The 20,316-nt window shown below is 40.3% G+C and overlaps 1 protein-coding gene and 1 long non-coding RNA gene across 5 annotated transcripts; one reads left to right on the forward strand and one right to left on the reverse strand.

The window, feature by feature from the left end:
- The first annotated feature begins 11,348 nt into the window (after positions 1-11,348).
- LOC121762671 (zinc transporter 2-like) lies at positions 11,349-13,619 on the forward strand. Its single transcript, XM_042158630.1, has 2 exons — positions 11,349-11,974; positions 13,109-13,619. Exons 1-2 carry the CDS (start codon positions 11,383-11,385, stop codon positions 13,498-13,500), a joined length of 984 nt encoding a protein of 327 aa, XP_042014564.1. The 5' UTR covers positions 11,349-11,382; the 3' UTR covers positions 13,501-13,619.
- A 2,150-nt stretch (positions 13,620-15,769) lies between these two features.
- LOC121791083 lies at positions 15,770-19,958 on the reverse strand. 4 transcript variants are annotated; one of them, XR_006048477.1, is made up of 6 exons: positions 19,486-19,958; positions 18,680-19,387; positions 17,382-17,902; positions 16,876-16,963; positions 16,471-16,797; positions 15,770-16,402 (listed from the first exon to the last, which is right to left on the reverse strand). It is a non-coding gene; the product is annotated as an uncharacterized LOC121791083 (long non-coding RNA). The 4 variants fall into 4 exon arrangements; XR_006048479.1 differs by having other exon boundaries at positions 16,876-17,163; positions 18,680-19,958; XR_006048478.1 differs by having other exon boundaries at positions 16,876-17,242; positions 18,680-19,958.
- Between the last annotated feature and the right edge of the window lie 358 nt (positions 19,959-20,316).

Raw genomic sequence — 20,316 nt, forward strand, 5'->3', positions numbered from 1 at the left:
AATAACCCTAACTTCTCTCTCTACCTCTCGACGAGTCGATCCATTGACCGTCGTTCACCCTGTCCCCAGCCGGCGCCGCGGCTGTGTAGCCGCCTCCCTCTCCGTCCCGGCGCCATCGGAGCAGAGGAAGGGCGTCGCCGTTTCGGAGGTGCCGTCGTCGAGGTTGGCTCAAAGCTAGCCGATCTCCGTCGACGCCTCTGTCGCTCGCCGAGGCTCACGTTGTCGCCTCGCTGATTGTTCGGTTAAAACACCGCCAAGGTAGCCTCCGTCATTGCCGTCGGGCTCTCCACTGGGCAGTCGCCGCTTGCTCATCCCGCGACCGCCGTTGCACGTCGGGAATCGCCTGCAGCCTCGACTCTCCACCGTACGTGATGCTCCGCCGTCAGGTCGCCACTGTCTCGCAGTCGGCCCCGCCATCTCTGACAGAAACCCCTAAAGCTAAGACTTCTATCTTAGCTTATTTCTAATTAAGTCTCCCGGCAGTAGCTATGGAGCATGTAACTATGGAGGGTCTTTATTTGATATTGGTAGAGTTTGGTTCCCTTTTGGTTTAAGGTGGTTCATTAGTGGAAAATTTCTTTTTTTGTTAATGGGTGTTAATAGAATTCCAATTTAATGAAGAGCTTTAGAAATATTCCGGCGCAGTGAGTGACGCATAACTGTTGTGCGTCGTTATTAATGAAACACACAACCGTTATGCGTCTTTAAAGAACAACGCACAACAGTTATGCGTCTTTATTAAACGACGCACAATGGTTATTCGTCTTTAAACGACGCATAAAGGTTATGCGTCGTTAATTAATGACGCATAAGGGATATGCGTCGTTTAAGAATGACGCATAATAGTTATACGTCTATAAATCGGGCTTAAGAGGGCAAAAAGCTCCCAATTCAAAGACAGAAGCAGCGGAGCAGCGCGAAGAGGCAAATTTCTCGACGATTTTCGGCGATTGGAGAATTTTTCCGACAGATTTCAACCAAACTCCAAACATATTTCGGTAAATTGTCCTTCCATTTGGCTACATTAATCAATTATTGCTTAATTTGTGGAGCTTTTCCCTAATTTAACAAAGTTAGGGTTTATACTGAAATTGGAGAATTTATGGTCGATTTTTGTTATTGTGTTGCTTATTTGTGTTGTTTTGTTGCGTATTTGCATGTTTCACATGTATATACGGTCAATTGTAGAAGTTAGTGGTTCAATTTGACATTGTATACACTAAGTGTAGAAAATAGATATATTCTTGTGCAAAAATGCAAACATTGTAGTTATCTAATGCTAGTATATATTGTGCAAAATTGTAACATTGAAGTTATATAATGCTAGTATCTCTTGGGTGAATGTTTTGAAGTAGATAGCATCTGCAAGTTCTGAACAACAATTATGCTATGGACCTGAGGATCCATCATTACTATTTCATCAGAACGAACACATTTCAGCCTCCTTGTTGGCGAATGGCACAACAAATGTGTTGAGAAGTCGTAGGACGGAGAGTAAGGTTTGGGCATTGCCAATACATGAAATTGTGATGTATTGGCTAGATGTATGGGGGTTCAGAGGCGTGGTTGAATGTGGAAGGCCGATGAGGATGGACAATGAGCTAATAACTGCATTGATCGAGCGATGGAGGCCTGAGACACACTGTTTCCACCTTCCAGTTGGTGAAGTTACTGTAACCTTACAGGATGTGCAAAGCCTGTGGGGTTTGAGAGCAGACGGTCGTGTTTTCACGGGCCGTGACTACCCTGTTGGATTTGAAGATTGGCCCAGCAAGTGTAGAGATTTGTTGGGATGGATACCTGATGCAGAAACCGAAACGAAGCACGGTGGTTTGTTGATGACGTCTCTGATCCACCAAGCGACGATGGCGTTGGGTGATGGGCTGCCTGATTATGCATACATTCAAAGAGCACGTATACATGTTCTGATCTTGTTAGGGGGGCTTATTTTACCGGACACCACAGGGTGCAAGGTCCCCTTTATGTGGTTAAATGCCTTAGACGATCCGGAAGATGTGGCTAATATCAGTTGGGGTAGTGCTGCTTTAGCATACCTGTATCATTATTTGTGCGAGGCTTCTGTAGGCAGACAAAGAAGAGATGTGGGTGGACCTATGGTTCTCTTGCAGCTGTGGGCCTGGGAAAGAATGCCTACATTGAGGCCAGCCTTCTTGATATCGCCTATACCCCGTGTGGAGCCAAGTAATGTTTTTATTTAAATTAATTCACATAAATATGTATTGTGTTGATAACTCTTGACATTAATATTATGTATATTATGTATAGGTGGCACGAAGTTACTGAAATTGGAAATGCTCCCCGACATTCAGTAGCTCATTATCGTGATCAGTTATCACTGATCCGTCCTGGCCAGGTGAAATTTATTTGTGTTGTCTTAGTTAATGAATTTACTTACTATAGTATGAAATTAATTGTGGTTTTTATTTTATTTGGTTGTAGTTTCTGTGGACACCCTATGCAGACTGTATCCTCCATGAGCACTGCATTGATTCGACTGCATCCTACTTGTGCGATACTTATTTGGTGTGCTGGTCATTTGTCGAGGCACACGAGGCTGGACGCGTTTCCTGACAATTTAACCGCTACCAGCGTATTCCTCAGTACTGTGATAGGATGCTACATAGCTCCGGCCATTTGAGTAAGAGTCACCGCCGTGGGAGGAAGGGCGCTGATTGGGCTAAGGTACATAAGTTCTTCATTGATGAATGGGACTTGCGCCACGACCGGTTCCAAGCAACTTTTGACCATGCAACGGCGACAATGGATGGTCGCATTAATCCGGGCTATATGGCGTGGTACAATAGGATCACCGTGTCGTACCTAGTTCAACCTGGGACACAGTCAACTGAAGGGATGAACGAGGCAGCCCCTTCTAATTTATTGGCGGTATGTGATGTTTTTGTATATAAAAATGTCTTTAGTTTAAAGTTTGTATTGCTCACCGTGGTATGATGTCATTTGTATTTGTGTTATATAGGTTGAGACCCTTCAGGGGATATGGCATTTGACCTCTGAACATGACACAGAACCTCGGTTACGGCTGATTCGAGAAATGGCTGCTTCGGCACTTCGTGCGATGAACCATGCTGATGCGATGGAGTATCCATCTTCTCAACGGCGAAATGTTGTCATGCCGCCACGCCCACCAACTTCTCTTCGTCATGGACTGCCGGGTGTCCGGACAGGTGGGCACGGGATTACGCAACAGCGTAGGTTGTCGCAGCAGCAGCAGCCGCAACCTGAGTATGCGGTACCAGAGCCCTTGAGTCTGGAGTACGATCCACCAGGATGGTCTCAGTTGAGTGGTGCAAGCCTCGAGCCCTCGCAATGGGGAGCACGCGCGTCATGTGATTCATTCTTTGGCGGTGCGTCTGATTAGGATGCCTCTCAACCAGGACGTGATACGTACTTTCAGAATTATCAATTTATGGATCCTGTGGGGGAAGAAGAGGGTCAAGAAGAAGAGGGTCAGGAAGAAGAGAGTCCGGAAGAAGAGGGCGGGGAGGAACATGACGACGTAATATTCCGACCACCGACCGCAGGATCCTCACGCCCATCAAGTACGATTGGGAGGGCTACGCACAATGTATTCAGGGGGTTTTCAACAAGGAAGAACAAAGGGAAAGCTCCGACAAAGTTCACGCCTCCATCTAGATAGATTTCGGTCATATGTTGGTATTTGTGTCTATTGAAACAGGTTGTGGTCGTAAGTTGTATTTTGAACATTTTTTATGTGATGAAACATAAATACTTCGGAATGTTTTCTATGGTGGAATGAACAATATTTAAGACATAAAAATCCAAAAGAAAATAAACTGCGTATAGTCAACATAATAAACCATTCTTCTGTGGAATTCGCCCGATCTGGAATCAACAGTGTATAACGAAATTCACTTGGTGACGCATAACTGTTGTGCGTCGTTCCTTGGTGACGCATAACTCTTGTGCGTTGTTCCTTGGTGACGCATAACTCTTGTGCGTCGTACGTTGGTGACGCATAATACTTATGCGTCACCGCCTCAATTTCGGTACATACTGTTGATTCCAGATTTATCGCCCGGTCGGGCGATTTTATGTTTCCAAAACACCCGGTCGGGCGATTTTATGTTTCCAAAACGCCCGGTCGGGCGAATTTAACTAGGTTATAAGTTATGCATAAGCCTTATGCGTCTTCCGTCAGATTTTAAAAGTTCAAATTCATGCATAGCCTAAAATGGACTAAGCTCGTCAAATAAAATACATAATAACTGTCATAATACATATCATAATAATGTAGACGACATCTCACAAATGTTGATACATAAACCTAGTTACTGAACGGCACCGGCTGAGCAATTTCTTCAGTCATGCCCCTCTATCCCGCAATTTCTGCACCGGCGGGGAGCTCTCGGTTCATCTTCCTCCTGGACATCCATTTGATTAAGTATCCGCCTTCTTCTAACTCGGCCACGCGTTCTAGGAATCAACTGCTGAGGGGTGATGCACAAGTTCCATGAAGGTGCACCCCAATACTCTTCATGTCTTGGTGCATCAAATGAAACTTAACCATAGTACTGTGATCTCCATGTACCTAGGTAGTATTTCTCATCTATGAGGTCAATCATAACATGACCTCTGTCTCTAGCAACCGCACTGTCACGCCCGCATTTTCTAAGGATAGAAAACACGGTTGATCGCGACTAGGGGAGGATTAAAGAAGCGGGGAAGAAAGGGGAAAAACAACACAACTCGACCATAGCTCGAAATAAATGGGAATAGCTCGAATAAAATCAGAGTATCATTTCAACAATCAACAACTCCAAATGAAAATATCTCAACGATACACGAACTCAAAAGAAACAATATTTAGCGGAAGCATTTGAGAGAAGGAATATGCCACGTGTGAAGACATGACACATTCTAGACACTTAAATTTCTTCAACGGTCTTGCTCAACACCCACCGCACCCGTCACGCTCAACCTGCAATTTTTAAAAGAAAAGCAGGGCTGAGTACTTGATGCACTCAGTGGACTCATGCCGAAAACATTTTATAAAAAGATATTTATCATGCCACCATTGAGTGGACCTTGGGGTTTTAACTTTAGAAATCGCCCAAGACACTAAAATCATTTCCATCGTAAAATTCGGTTGATCAACCATTTTCCCATAGCTATCTCTCATATCTGATCCATTGATGACAAGGAACGTGGCCGCATTCCAAGTCACTAGACCGGCCGACCCAAAAGACGGCTCACGATCTCCATAGGTGTACACTAGCCTGAATAGGGACTCACTCCCTAGACAGACCCGAATTCGATTATCCATTGATGGTAAAAGCCACATCAGATAGGTTCCATAGAATAAAACAAAACACGGCATGACAAATATTTATATCATTTTCACATAAAAATATACTTAGGGCATTGCCCATATTTAAAAAGAAAGCCCACCTCAAACGCTTAACTCCTCAACACTTTCTTGTTCCAACCGCAACAACGTGCACAAGTTCACCCTTTTTGAAATATCATGATATGCAAAATTAGACTTTGCAAAAATAATAAATTTAACAATGTAAGCATCCTAAGTGTGTGCTCTATTTATCCCCTTTCTCTTTTCTTAGCAAAACCTCATATGTCAACATCACTCGAAAATTAAGAATTCGGACTCATCAATTATATACAACGGTACCAGGCATCACTTTAAATCTTTCGATCATCACTAAACTGATATAAGCCAATTATGTAAATTCCAACCACACATAAATTTAAATTACCCAAGCTCAAAAGGTCAATCCTATTAAATCAATTAAAAAAAATGAAAAAGAGTTTGTAACTTAAAATACTCCCAAACACCACGCATATACTCCTTTCACCAAAACATGTATACATATACATATTAATATCAATTTCCCACTTTAAAACTATTATACACTAAAACTAATTGAGCTCATCAAATAATATAATTAGTACTGCCTCAACCAATTAAAACAAAAATGAAAGAAAAGAGTCAGCAACATATATTTTTTTAACTCCCAGCCACCTTCCTTTTAAAACTAGCAAAACACATAACTTATTAAAATACTCCCAACCAAACATACGTACATATTGCTATAAAAAGGAAAAAGAGAAGTGGTACTATTTAAAAGTATACTCCCACATGCATCCCTACACGTCTATACTCCCTTCCAGCACACGTATATGTACAAAAAGAAACAAAAAGGAACTGCATACCCCCTACCGACAACGTATCTCTCTCCGTGTCAATTCGTTGCCGCTGCCGTCTCCTCCGAGCCGTTGTTGGGATTGCCATCGCCGTCGCACCCCTTTTTCTCCCCTCATCTCTCGGTTTTCTTCTCTCCAAAATTGGATGTGTGATTGTTACTAGGGTTTTGAAATAAAGTGGGTAAAGAGTTATTATTGTGTGAACGTGGGATATATATATAGACAAACTAATAGATATTGATGGATTTGGTGGTTGGAGAGATTTTAGGGAGTAGAGATATGGAGAAATCGTTTGGTGATAAGGTTTGGAGATATATATTTGATCAAGTCAACTAGGAAAAGATTTAATTAGATTTATTTGATTTGATTTGATTTTTTTTTCTCTTTTTTTTTTTGGGGTGTTACAGCACAAGCATGCGAACAAGGGATTCTCCACATCTGCCACTTACCACAACTGCAACTCGATTCCAAATACCTGACTATTTGAACATTGTTGCCCTTTGACACTCCTTTTTCTATTCTTCCTCGAGTTCGGACATGGTATTTCCCTGTATCTCGGTCAATGACAGTGATGTAGTGTTTTCGCCCCTTTGAGTCATTCTTAGCAAGTCTGTCCCTCGCCCATGGGGTTAATTCACCTTCGGTGTGTTCTATTGTTGTCTTCTTCTCCAACCACCATTTTACCATCCTCCAAAATGTCAAATCAACCAACGCTCTAATCGACAACTCTCTCACACCCCGTAAGACGTTATTGTAGCACTCAGACATGTTTGTTGTGGCCACCCCCCACCTAAGTCCATCATCGTAGCACAGCGACCAACATTCTTTTTTAATCCTATTCAGCATTCGAACCGCACCATTGTTGACATCATGTAGTGCTCGACGTCTTCTGGCAAATTTATGTTCTTGAGAACTGACCCCCAACTTCCATATAATGGCCTTCACATTGGTGCCCTTGTGCTTCTTCAGCACATTTGCCCTCACATGAAGCAAACAAAATTTGTGGTGTATCTGCGGGGCCCTTGTCATGATTTCAGATTCCATAGCATTCAAGAGTCCTTTATGCCTATTTGATATAATGCACACCTCCCTCTCGTATTTCACCACATGAGTTCTGACGTGATCCAAAAACCACGACCAACTGTCGTTGGTTTCTTCATCCACCACAGCATATGCAATAGGCAAGCATGTCTTGTTAGCATCAAAACCACAAGCAACAAGCAACTTACCTTTAAATCTTCCTCGGAGGTGAGTCCCGTCCACTGTTAACACCGGTGCGGCCTTCTGGAACGCATGTATTGCAGGCCCAAATGCCCAGAAAACATAGTTGAACACCATTGTACGCCTCCGACTCAACAGCTCGTTATGCTTCCACTCAACAATTGTGCCCGTATTCTGTGACTGGAGTTCAAACATGAAGCTTGGCAACTGCCTAAATGATTCCTCCCATCCACCGTACACAAACTCTATAGCTTTTCTCTTTGTATACCATGCCTTTTTATAACTGATTAACACACCAAATCTGTATTGAACATCAGCTATTATTGAGAAGACCTTGAAATCGGCACATTGTCGCACATGATGTCGAATCAACAGAGCTATCATTGGGGATGAAAAGTTAGCATGATCTCTATTAGCCCGATGGCCTACACAAGTATGTCGATCCTTCCACTTCTTAACTTCCCACATATCGTCATGCGACCTTTGTGTAACTGAAACCTCCCACTTACATTCCCTCGCCTTTTCAGCGTCGGTGGTGCTGATGATGCCTGCCCCTGTTACTGTTGTTCCTGCTGGAAATTTGCATATAGCATGCCACCTTCTTAACTTGCTCTCGACAACCTTAAACTGTTTTTCATTCCACAAACTCCACATAGTTATAGCAGTCTTCACGTGTAGCTTGGAATCAAATTTTGTTCCCAACACAATCCGATGCGGCTCATTCTCATTCCAATACAAAAGGCTGTGTTCATTACCACCCACATCATCCGATACTCCAGAAGGACGACTTGGTAATTTACGAAAGAATCTAAACCCACTAGGATTGTATTCCGGAAGTGGTTGTTCACATTGCATAACAGGTTTACATGGTACTATCTCATCATCAGAACTAGCACCGACATCATCAGCACCATCACCATCACTGAGATCGGGGTCTGGCTCTGTCTCAGATAGTGGCCTTGGCTCATCAAGGTCATCTGCAACATCTACCTCATCATTCAATCCAACACCAACATCAGCAACATCTACCTCATCATTCAATCCAACACCAACATCAGCAACATCTACAACATCTACAACATCTCTCTGCTGATTCATACTACGATCAAAGCTCATTTGGTCCACCCTCGCAGATGATCCAATACCACAGTCAAAACTCATTTGTTCAAACCTCGCAGATGCTCCAATACCATAATCAACAACTGGTGGGATTTCTGCACTCCTCACCGGTGAATACTCAACAAATAATTCAATACACCCACTTGAATTTTGAGCATTGTTGAACATAAACATTACACTTTCATCATTGCAAATCACAGAACATGTATAACTCATACCGGAACCATAGACTATACATTGTCTCCATAATAATTCAATTGTGTGTTGGTTCATATCTATTCCCATCGCATCACAGATCATTGCTACCAACCCAGAATAGGAAACACCTGAATTTAATATGATGGAGCTCCTCGGACGAGGTGGTTCATAACCAATACCCATATGTGGTAGTTGAACTACTCTACCACCCCAATACAAACTCACAAATACTTGCATGATTTCTGCATAAAAAACATTTAAAACAACGACAATTAAGGACATTTTTCCTACAAGCCCTAATTTGTATAAATTGGGTAAAACTAACAAATTAAAGCACAATAAACATGAATAATGATGAATGTAGCTAAATTGATAAACAAATTACCGGATCTTATGGAGAAATCGCCGAAAATCGCCTGAAAACGCCAGATATCGCCGAGAGAGGAAATGGAAGTGTGTGAAAGTGCGTTCTGTGAGCTGCGTCTGCCTGAAGGAGGTTAAAAGCCGCCTTAACGACGCATAACCATTGTGCGTCGTTCAAGATCGACGCATAACCCTTATGCGTCGTTGAGCGACGCATAATCCTTATGCGTCGTTAAATAACGACGCATAAGGGTTGTGCGTTTCATTAAGAACGACGCACAACCATTATGCGTCACTCCCTCAATTAGAATGAATCTATTATCCTGCATTAAATTGGAATTCTATTACTTTCTTAGCACAAAAGAAGAAAGACCTCTTCATTAGTGTAGTGCTTGAGAAAGGTGCATATGTGAACTTGTTGGCTTAGTGTTGCTACGGGAAGATTTGTATAAATTGAAGCCATGAACCTTACTAACTTGTGAACTTAGCAATTTGTTCTTTTGAGTATTCTTTTGTGCAAACTACTTATGTACCCAAAACTAGGTTCTTGAGCATATATGGTACTACGTTCTTATACTATCTATGATGCTCCCTAAATGATCCAAGTTTTGTGGTGTTACCCCTTGTGGCCGTGAAGAACGGGCTGCCTTAGTTGTTGTTCTTAAAATGCTCCACTTTCTACTCTATATGCGGCTGAAAAATTGTAATATGTGGTAGGGAGAACTTGATGATGCATATGGAGGGGGTTTTTATAGGCCAAAAGTGTGGCTTGAGGAAATTAAATGGGCTGATTTCTCTTGTTCCTATGCACCGTACCTCTCTTGTCCTTGATCCCCATTGCAGCCTTCTACTTAGGACAATTTGGTGTTGTTTGGAGTACTAAGTCCTTGATTATTAATTTCATCTTGTCCTTACATGGTTACCTAGTACTTGGCCATTAAATTTGATTGTTTGTTTGTAGTTAATGAGAAAATAAGTGCTGCTAAAAGAGTGTAAGGTTTCTTGTCAGGTTTGACTTGGGTTTTTCCCCCTTTTTTTTGTCTGGGTAGCTCTCGGCTGGTTGGGGGGGGGGGCGCTGGAAGGGACACTGCCATTTCAGGCAAGTCTTGGGCTCTCTTTAGGAAAGTGTTGTTTTCCTTTTCCTCAATTTCTCTCCTACTTGTTTAATTTGTTTTGTTTGTATTCTGCAGGGAAAACTGATCCCATCCGGCTGCCACATTGCTGATCGGGGCTTGTCGGGCCGTCAAGATCGGGCCGCGGCTGAACTTAAAGAAGAGGCCCTAAGCTTGGTATCCCTAATTTGTAATAGGGTATGGTTTTCCTTAGTTCTTCTTCCCTTTTTTTACGAGTGTAGTCGAACATTTTAGTTCGGGAATGAAATTCAAGACGTGTTCACCTCGACATTCTTATGTATTATTTTTCCTTTATTTTCGTTATTATGTATTTTTTTGTTAGCTAGAACATAGCTTAGAATGTTTAGCGTTGTATTTCATTTACTTAAGGGATAAACGAACATTTACTTAAGGAATAAATGAATGTGTATTCATTCTATTTCCAACCTTGCTTGTTCCTTTCAATTCCAGGTCTATGTTAGTCATTAATCATGTAAAATCGAACATAGAGATTGTATAATTACGTACTTAAAGTAATTAGGAAGAATGTAAAGTAATTAGGAAGAGACATTCGCTTCATGATTCGATAATCATTTAATAAGGTTAGGATAAATAAATTCGTGGTAATTGATACAAGAATTATGACTTAATCAGTGCTACATAGGGCAGTCTATTTATAAGTTTTATTATCGTGTCTTCAACTTAATATATCATTGTCAAAATGAATGCACTGTCGTGAACAGCTAATTATAATCTTGTATCCATAGTGAACAGCCAACTAATTATAGTAGTACTACTACATTCTTGGTTTAGTGTAGTACAACCTTTGAAAAGTCAACACTTGTACTGCAAAAAAAAATACTCCCACGGTTCATAAAATATTATCCAAATTTAACTCATTGCGAATTTTAAGAGAGTAAAAAAAATTAAGTTAAATAAGTTAGTAGAATAATATAATATTAATGTAAAAAGTGAGTTAAAAAGGAAGTTCATTTATCTAAAAATAGAAAAAAAAGGAAAGTGAATAATGTTTTACGAACTTAACAAAATAGCAAAATTAGATAACATTTCACAGAGTAAGGAATACATTAACCCTATAAATTAACATAACCGAAATATCCGACAGCGGCAATTCCAACTGAATTGAATGGCCAGTTTGAAGTCAACATTGTTGATCACGCTACTCTTTCTCCTCCAATTTTCCGTGATCAGAGGCCACGGCGGCGCCGACCACGACGAGGAGGAGGAGGGATCGGAGAAGGGGAATCTGCACGGCAAAGGGCTGATCCTGGTGAAGATATGGTGCCTGATAATCATGTTCGCGAGCACCTTCGCCGGCGGCGTGTCGCCGTATTTCTACCGATGGAACGAGAGCTTTCTTCTGCTCGGGACTCAGTTCGCCGGCGGCGTGTTCCTGGGAACTGCTCTGATGCATTTCTTGAGCGACTCCACCTCCGCTTTTGCCGAGCTCACGACGAAGGAGTATCCCTTTTCGTTCATGCTGGCCTCGGCTGGCTATCTTGTCACTATGCTGGCTGACTGCGCCATCTCGCACCTCGTCAGCAGCAGCTGGAAGGAGACTCGAGTTGATGTCGAAGGAGGCGGCAGCGACAGGGAGGTAGGGGAGCTTCACCTTCACCCGGTGTTTGTCAAGACTAGTTCTGTTGGTGATACTATTCTTCTTATACTTGCATTGTGCTTTCACTCCATTTTTGAGGGCATTGCTGTTGGTGTTGCAGGTAATTTTTCTTATATTCCTGTTACTATTAGGCTCTCTGTTTAGCACAATTAAGTTAACGTGGTGACTAATCATTACCTACCAAATGAATCATTACTATTACCAATTTGCTATTACGAATTTTGGTCCTAAACATATTACTAAAATATGAATTTGGTCCAAAACATTCGCTTTTTAATAAACGGTCATGTCATTGTGCAATTAGCGTTGACCGTTAGTTTTTTACGGGACCGTAAAAAAAATGACCACTCCGACAAGGATTTGATTTGTTAAGAGGTGTTTGGTTTGGAGGAGTATTAAATGCCCCAAAACAAACCTTTTCTCATGTTTGGTTTGTCAAATACCCTTTCAAGAGGGCCTGCAAAAATGTCTCCAGCCCGCCTCATTAGTGCTCATTTCATTAGTTAAGGTATCTCCTAAATTTTGAAAGATACATTTTCCCTCCTAATTTAAACTATAGAAAAAATAGAAGTCAAATCAAACAATAGAAATATTTCTCTTCTACCATGAAAAGGGAATCACTAACAAGAGCCATTCCTTTTCTTGAGAAACCATAAAGGGCAAACCAAACTAGCCCTTATGGACCTGTTTTTCTAATAGTGAATGTTTTGGACTAAATTCGTATTTTGGTCATATGTTTAGAATCAATATTGACCTTTACTCTATCATCTGATGATACGCAAAGGACATAAATGTAGATCTAGATTCATAATCAATATTGCACGTTGTTCATATAACACAACCATGAGAAATACTTACGTATTGGGTAGTTTGTTTTCTACTACTGATCGAATCTTGCTAGTGAATACACTATTTTCGGTATCCACGTGCGTTGTCAATGCTATGCAGGAACAATTCCTCAGAACACAGTTCAATCAGAAAAAACTAGGAAATATCCGATTGTACATGCATATTATATTTATCTGACAAAGATTGCTTCCATATGTTATGAACTACCAGATCCATGAACTTGCATTTATAATTAAAGTTTGCTATATATAATTAATTAAAACCCGGTATCATAATCTAGTCCATATATCTTTTAACATAATCATGAAATCAATTATTGTTGCTGATTTTGATGTGTTACATCTGGTGTTAAACTTGATGACTAACTACTTAAAAAGCTACTCAGATACGAAAGCAGACGCTTGGAGAAATCTGTGGACGATTTCACTCCACAAGATCTTCGCTGCAGTTGCAATGGGGATTGCACTACTGAGGATGATACCAAAGAGGCCGTTTCTAGCAACCGTGGCATACTCCTTCGCCTTTGCAATCTCAAGCCCGGTGGGGGTCGGAATAGGCATCGCCCTTGATGCCACCAGCCAAGGCCGCGGTGCTGACTGGACCTACGCCATCTCAATGGGCATCGCCTGTGGAGTTTTCGTTTATGTAGCCATCAACCATTTGATAGCCAAGGGCTTCAAACCTCAGAATAAGTGCTACTTTGATACTCCCTTCTTCAAGTTTTTAGCTGTCTTACTAGGAGTCGCAGTAATATCTGTTGTAATGATATGGGACTAGTCATTTTCTTATCAAATCTATGTGTACATTTTATTGTCAACATATAATGTCTCAAGATAGTTACTCCAAATATGAGTTTTCATTTTCTTATCAAATCTATGTGTACATTTTATTGTCAACATATAATGTCTCAAGATAGTTACTCCAAATATGAGTTTTGTGTGTATATTGGAGATTGGTGTGGTGTATCTACAAAATAAATAGATAAACGAAGTTGATCATAGTCATGTACAAAGAAAATCGGATCTGTGGGGCACTCTACTACTATAATAACGAAAATGTACCTATTTTGTTATTTCTTCCTTCTATGGGAAAAACGCCACCCACATTGGCGTGTTATTAAGTAAAAAACGCCAACCGTGTTAGCGTTTTACAATTTCATTTTATTTTATGCATATACAGTATTTATCGTAACACGCTCACTTGGTTGGCTTGTTTAATAAAAAACGCCATCTACGTCGGTGTGTTTAACACTATATCACGCCCACTTAGTTGGCATGTTTAATTAAAAAACGTCATCTACGTTGCCGTTTTAAGATTAAACGCCAACCTGGTCGGCGTGTTACCGTTGAACCAGATATCTGTCCAATATCTCCCAAAATCGCGAACCCTAATCACTTTCCCTCCCCAAATGCGAAAACCCTCCCAAAATGCGAAAAACCTTAAGGAAACCCTTGCTCGGGTCGACGCAATCGGCGATTTGAGCGTGAAGTTTTCGATTTTGGCTCATTTTTCCAAACATTAGTATTCCTATTCGGTTAGTATATCTAAATTTTGACCAATATTTGATAAATTATTATGATAGTATATATTGTAGTGTAATTAATAGAAATATTTGATTGATTGTTATGATATTATATATTGTAGTATATCCAATTTTTTACCAATATTTGATGGATTGTTATGATAGTCTATATTTGATGTAATTAATATCTAATTTCTCACCAATTTTTGGCTCACTCTACATAATGATGAATGAAAAAATAATACATATTTATTTGTGTTTTACATTATTGCAGATAGTATGACGTGGTGTGTCAATTTATATTGGGGTGGAAAGATAATTCCCGAAGCAGTTATTTCATATGATCCTCATTTTTCAAAAGGATTCATTATGTTGGTACGTCTACGAGAGCCTAAGAACCAAGTTTCGCTGCAACACAAGATTTTGATGTTGGAGGTGTGCGTTTAGGGGACAGTGACAATTGTCATGTGGTTGATGACATTATAGGTCCTAATAAACCCGACTTTCTTGATCCACAATCACCTTATGATTCTGAAGATGTAAACATTGTTAGTACAGACTCAGATGGTGATCCGTCTGATGATGAACAATTTGTTGATTCAAGACCATCCATTCCAAACAGTGGTTGGAGAAGCAGTGGTTGGAGAAACAACAGTTGGCGGAAGAGCAGTTGGAGGAAGAGTAGTTCCACAGTTCCCACAGCGTGGAATGAACTATTTTCGCACCTTACCAGGTACATATGATAGTTTTGATCCAAAGAACTTTGAGGCTGCTGATCCCAGTGTGCATTATTGGAGTGAAAAAGATCCTAGCAATGTCGGTTTGCATACTAAATTTAAAACGAAGTTGGAATTGAAGACAACTGTACAGTTGTTGAAAGTAAAGGAAAGAGATGGCATGCAGTTTGTAAGTGGCCACAAGGAAATCCGGAAGATAAGTCATTACCGAAATGTTTGTGGGAGTGTCGATCAACACTGAGAAAGCATGATGAACACTGGAAAATTAGAGTGTTTAGCACTGCTCATACTTGTATGGGGGATCATAATTATAATGGGCACGCTAATCTTTCGTCGTCCATGATATCATTGAGTGTTCGACATCAGATAGAAAACGATAATGCCTACAAGGTAAAAGCTATTGTGCCGGATATTGAAAATAGATTTCATGTTAAATTAGTTACAAGAAAGCATGGTATGCTCGGAGGACAGCTATTGAGCTTGTATATGGTGGATGAGAGTGGTCATTCAAAGTTTTTTCCTAAAAATGCCAACCAAGTTGGCGTGTTTCATAAAAATGCCAACCACATTGGCGAGTCAATACAGAATGGTTATATTGCGTTGTGTAGAAACACCCTTAAACATCAAAGAGTAAAACGCTAACGTGACTGGCGTTTTTGCTAAAAACGCCAACCACATTGGCGTTTTTAGTCAGAATATTTGTTAAGTTTCAGCCAATCGTTTCTACCCAATCCTGCTTATTACAATGCTTATTCAAAATATTGCAATCGTTCTCACTTTGAAAATATAAATAAGAATAGAAAGAAGAGTTGTAAAATTATTAAATATAAAGATTACAAGGTTCACAAACACGAAGTTCAACTCAATAAACAAATAAAAATAAATGTAGTTTAGTTCAATCGTCTCGCCTTCTCCACATAAACAGGCCACGAATCCCCTTCCCGATTCTGGAAGTAGGGAGTCTAGAGGGAGGAGTATCTTGAACAACAACATTATCTAAATCCACCCCAAAAAAGTCATCTCGCATAGAAGACTGAGGTGGAGAATTGTGGAGATCACTGAGACCAATAACTTCACCTATACCACCAGTGTGGCTGATAAAATGACGACCTCGAACTGCAGATCTAGGTGGAGGTGAAGGCACAAAATCTTCATCGGAATCATCTACCAAATGAGCATCTATTCTTGAAGATGACGACTCTCCACAAGCAGTTTTCTTCTTTCCACGTCGTTTCCCTTTTTGCTTCACGGGCATGTCAATGTCCAGCTCAGAGCGTTGTGAAGGACGGTAGTCCATCATCTCAGCCTCCCCAGATATCCGCAGACCATCTTCAACCATCCTCGAAATTGTGAACAAATCTAGTCATCCTGTCATATTCTGCACACTTAGAAAGTGACGTATTTTTTGAAGCGTCTCCACCTACAATTTTCAAAGCTAATTACATTTCATCACATGAATTTAAATAATTAATAGTTGTTTCAATATACCGCGAAGCTATGAGAAGATGTCGTTTCATGGAAGCCTACTTGAGCATGCACGTCAGGTTAGTTAAGTACACCACAGTTATTTGGCATACCAATCTATATATTCATCAGTTGCAATAGACTCATTTGAGTACTCCAGATCAGTCCACACCAAATTGTGCCTATTGTCTCACTCCTGCATATGATTGGCGTGGTACTCAACCCAATTCGGCTAGATTTACCATGAGGATCCCGTTTCACAAAATCAGTACCGTGGAACCAGTTGAGGAGCGGGATATACGGTTGGACAATCTCAAATTATCGCAACACTCGTTGTGGCCTCCAAATAAACTACATAAGAAACAAATTTAGTCAAAACAAATTAAATCAAAACAGCAAACAAAAAACAATTTAGGTTACAGAAATTACTTGGTTGGCGTGCATTTTGGAGAACTGATCTCTGAAATTTTCAATGCAATGCTCGGGTGCTTTTATATATGACGCCGGACCACTCCATCTAAAAAAATTAAATTATCAGCGAATAACACGGAAATTAATGAAAATTATGCTTAAAAAATTAATTAGTGAACAATTTATGCGATTGCACAAGGTGTGTAGTCTATATGCATGAGATTTAGCATCTTCGGTTTAACATTTGGGATTCTCTCCCAAGCCCACAACTGTAACAAAGTACAAGCTCCCCCGACATCGCTCCTCCTAGCAAGGGCAACTTCACATAAATCGTGGTACAAGCAAGCAAGAGTCGTATCACCCCAGCTATAGCTGGAACATCGTTCTACATTCATGAAAAATAGCAAGTAGAAGAATAGAATTTTATTTTCGGAGGTGTTCGGGATCATCAGACCACCAAGTAAAAGCAGACAATAAACACGAGCACGTTGAACATATATATACCGGTCGTGTTCATCACTCACCTCAATCCTTAGTTGATTTGATAAGCTTGCATGCTTCCAAACCATTTCTTTCAACTCAACTGTATCTCGTATAAACCAAGCTAATCCAAAGATAGTTGCATCCAATAGCTGACATCCTTAGTGGGGGTGTAACCCGTCAAAGCATCACCGTCAACTTTGAGGCCCCATAAGACCTCCACGTCTTCCAAAGTCACTGTCGCTTCACCGACTGGAAAGTGAAATGTGTGAGTCTCTAGTCTCCATCGTTCAATCAACGCGGTATAAGATGGTGGTCAATGTCCTTTGGTTGACCACACCTCAATATGCCGTCGAACCCCATCTCGTCTATTACAGCCAAAACACGGGGATGTATGAGAACATCCCAAATTATTCCTTCATATCTTCTGCATTGGACGTCTTCTGATTCAACTCCTGCCCATATATTATTAGAGACGTGTTGTCTCTGACGATACAAGACGGAAGGGTCCTCAGGACCACATAAGAGTCTTCGACGAGAACTTGAAGATGATGTCATAATTCACCTACACAACATTCACAATTTAAATTAAACAATACACAAATGCACAAATTCACCTACACAACATTACACAAATTCACATACACAACATTACACAAAATTATAACACAGTTCACCTACACAACATTAACAATTAAAACTAAACATCAACCTAAACAATTTCAATAACTTGTCACTATTGAACCCAATATCAAATAATGTAACACCTAAACCCAAATAATGCAATATCAATTTAAAACCCACGTAAACCCACACTTGACCCAATTAAGTAAAGATTCCCCCAAAATAAGCAAATTCTCACACAGAATTAGCAAATTTTGGCACAAAGTAAGCAATCTTTCAAACCAAATAAGCAAACTTCTGCTCAAATTTATCAAAATTTCCAATAGTTTTAGCAAATCCCAGAACAAATTAAGCAACTTCCAAATAAATTAATCAAATTCTCAAACATATTAAGCAACAGTTGAAAACATTAAGCAAACATTCATCAACTGAGAACACAGCAAACTCACTCCTTACAGAACAGCTTTTCATCAAATGTGAAAACTGAATTAGTTCAGTTTTTGGAATACATGTATAGCTTATCAAAAACAATTCGATTGAGGAAAAAAAATCTTCACACCCCACTCCAGAAAGAAAACAAGGATATGGTTTGTGCTCCAAATTGACGGAAACTAAATTCCCACTACAGATTTAAATTGAAATAAACTCTTACTTTCGCATAACATTTTCAACAAGCAAAAATTAACAGAATACGAACCCAAACAAAGCACAAAATTACCATTTCTCGAAGTTTTTCCGGCGTTCGCCGTGGGGGTGTTCAAAATTGCCCCCTTTTTAGCTATGAAGCGTACTTCTCCGGCAAACAACGTCGCTAGGTGGAGAAGAATCATGCTCAGATCGCAGAAACGTGATTCTGGTTCGCCGAAAATGTAGAAAGCGGCTAGGATTTCGCTAGGATTTCGAATTGAGAGGGTTTCTAGAGGGAGTCGAATGAATTGGAGAGAGAGTTGGAACTTGGAAGGTTGGATATGAGTTGAATGTGATATGCAACTAAAAGGTCCTCGAAATCACAACCCCATATCTATATATATCTAATGGTTTCTCTAGGTAGAATGTTAATATCTTTATATGTTGTGCTCTCCTATTAACAAATACTCCTACTCTCTATTTTTAAAAATTTGTCAAAATTATAATTTTTCACTTTTATCGTCTTTTATATTAGATCTCATATTGCATTTAACTCTTTCTTAAGAGTACCCACATTGAGGGTAAATAGCTTCTGAAATGACATTAAATTAAAAGAGATATCTTTTGAGTCAAATTTCTTCATAGACTTTCTTTTTGCAAGACCAATCCCTTGCTCTCTTAAGAAATGGAACGCCTGCCATGACCTTCCACCTTTCATCTTCCATCTTCAATTCTAAAAATCAAAGGTCACCCAAGTTTAAAAACATCAGTTTCTTCACTTCAACCTACACTTTCACATCTGCAATTCCAAGCAACAAAGAGAGAGCCGAGAGAGTGAGAGAGTAGAAGAAACTGATGCCATTTTGTTTCAGTCTCATACGAGCCAAGAAAACGGACCTGGCAATTTCACAGTCAAATTCATAGCAACGAAGGTATAAATCCCTTTCCTTTTGATCGATGTTATTCATATCATGTTCATCATACATCACTCCCACTCATAATTTCCATCAACAATCAAAATCCAACAATCGAACGGCCATCACAGTGTAATCGAAAGCTAAAAACGAAAAGAAACATAATTGAATGAGAACTTATCTTTCGAATGTAAGCGGGGCTGTTTCGGGGCTACACGATCACCGACGGAGCAGCGGCTACCGGCGACGATGGCAGCAGCCTGACCCTGAGGCGACAGCAACAGCTCTTTCGGTGTATGACGGAGGCAGCGGCTGGACGAACCGGCGACAGCAGCAGCGTCCTCCCGCTGAGGAGCAGCAGCGGTGGCGGTGACCGGCGTCGATCTGGCGGTGAGAGTCGGAGGGAGGTGACGAATCGGGAGCTCTTTCAATTTGGGTGAGAAATTGAAAAGAGAGAATGAGGGAGAGAGAGAGAGGAGTTGACCGAGAGTGATGAAGAATGGGAGTATATTTGGGCTACTCTTTTTGGGCTCCATATTTTAATTAAGATGGGCCACTTTTTTATTGGGAGTTTTGGCTCATCAATTAAATGAAGAAATAACATGGGTTGTTTGATAATTACGTTGGGCTCAAATATAAAATAGCTTGGGTTAGTTGATTAAATCTTTGGGCAAATAAGAAATTTAATCGTGGGGATTTATTTAATTAATTTCTGAATAATTCGAAGGATGAATAATTTAACCTAAGTCCGAGATAAATATAATTTTCGAAGGGAAATAATTGCAATAATTTACTTATGCGCTTGAATAATTTT

Source organism: Salvia splendens, chromosome 2 (genome assembly GCF_004379255.2).
Source record: "Salvia splendens isolate huo1 chromosome 2, SspV2, whole genome shotgun sequence".
Taxonomy (NCBI): Eukaryota; Viridiplantae; Streptophyta; class Magnoliopsida; order Lamiales; family Lamiaceae; genus Salvia; species Salvia splendens.

Coding starts and splice junctions, on each gene's coding strand:
- LOC121762671 (XM_042158630.1), top strand. CDS start 11,383: ATGGCCAGTTTGAAGTCAACATTGTTGATCACGCTACTCTTTCTCCTC. Junction 11,975..13,108: donor CATTGCTGTTGGTGTTGCAG/GTAATTTTTCTT, acceptor AAAGCTACTCAG/ATACGAAAGCAGACGCTTGG.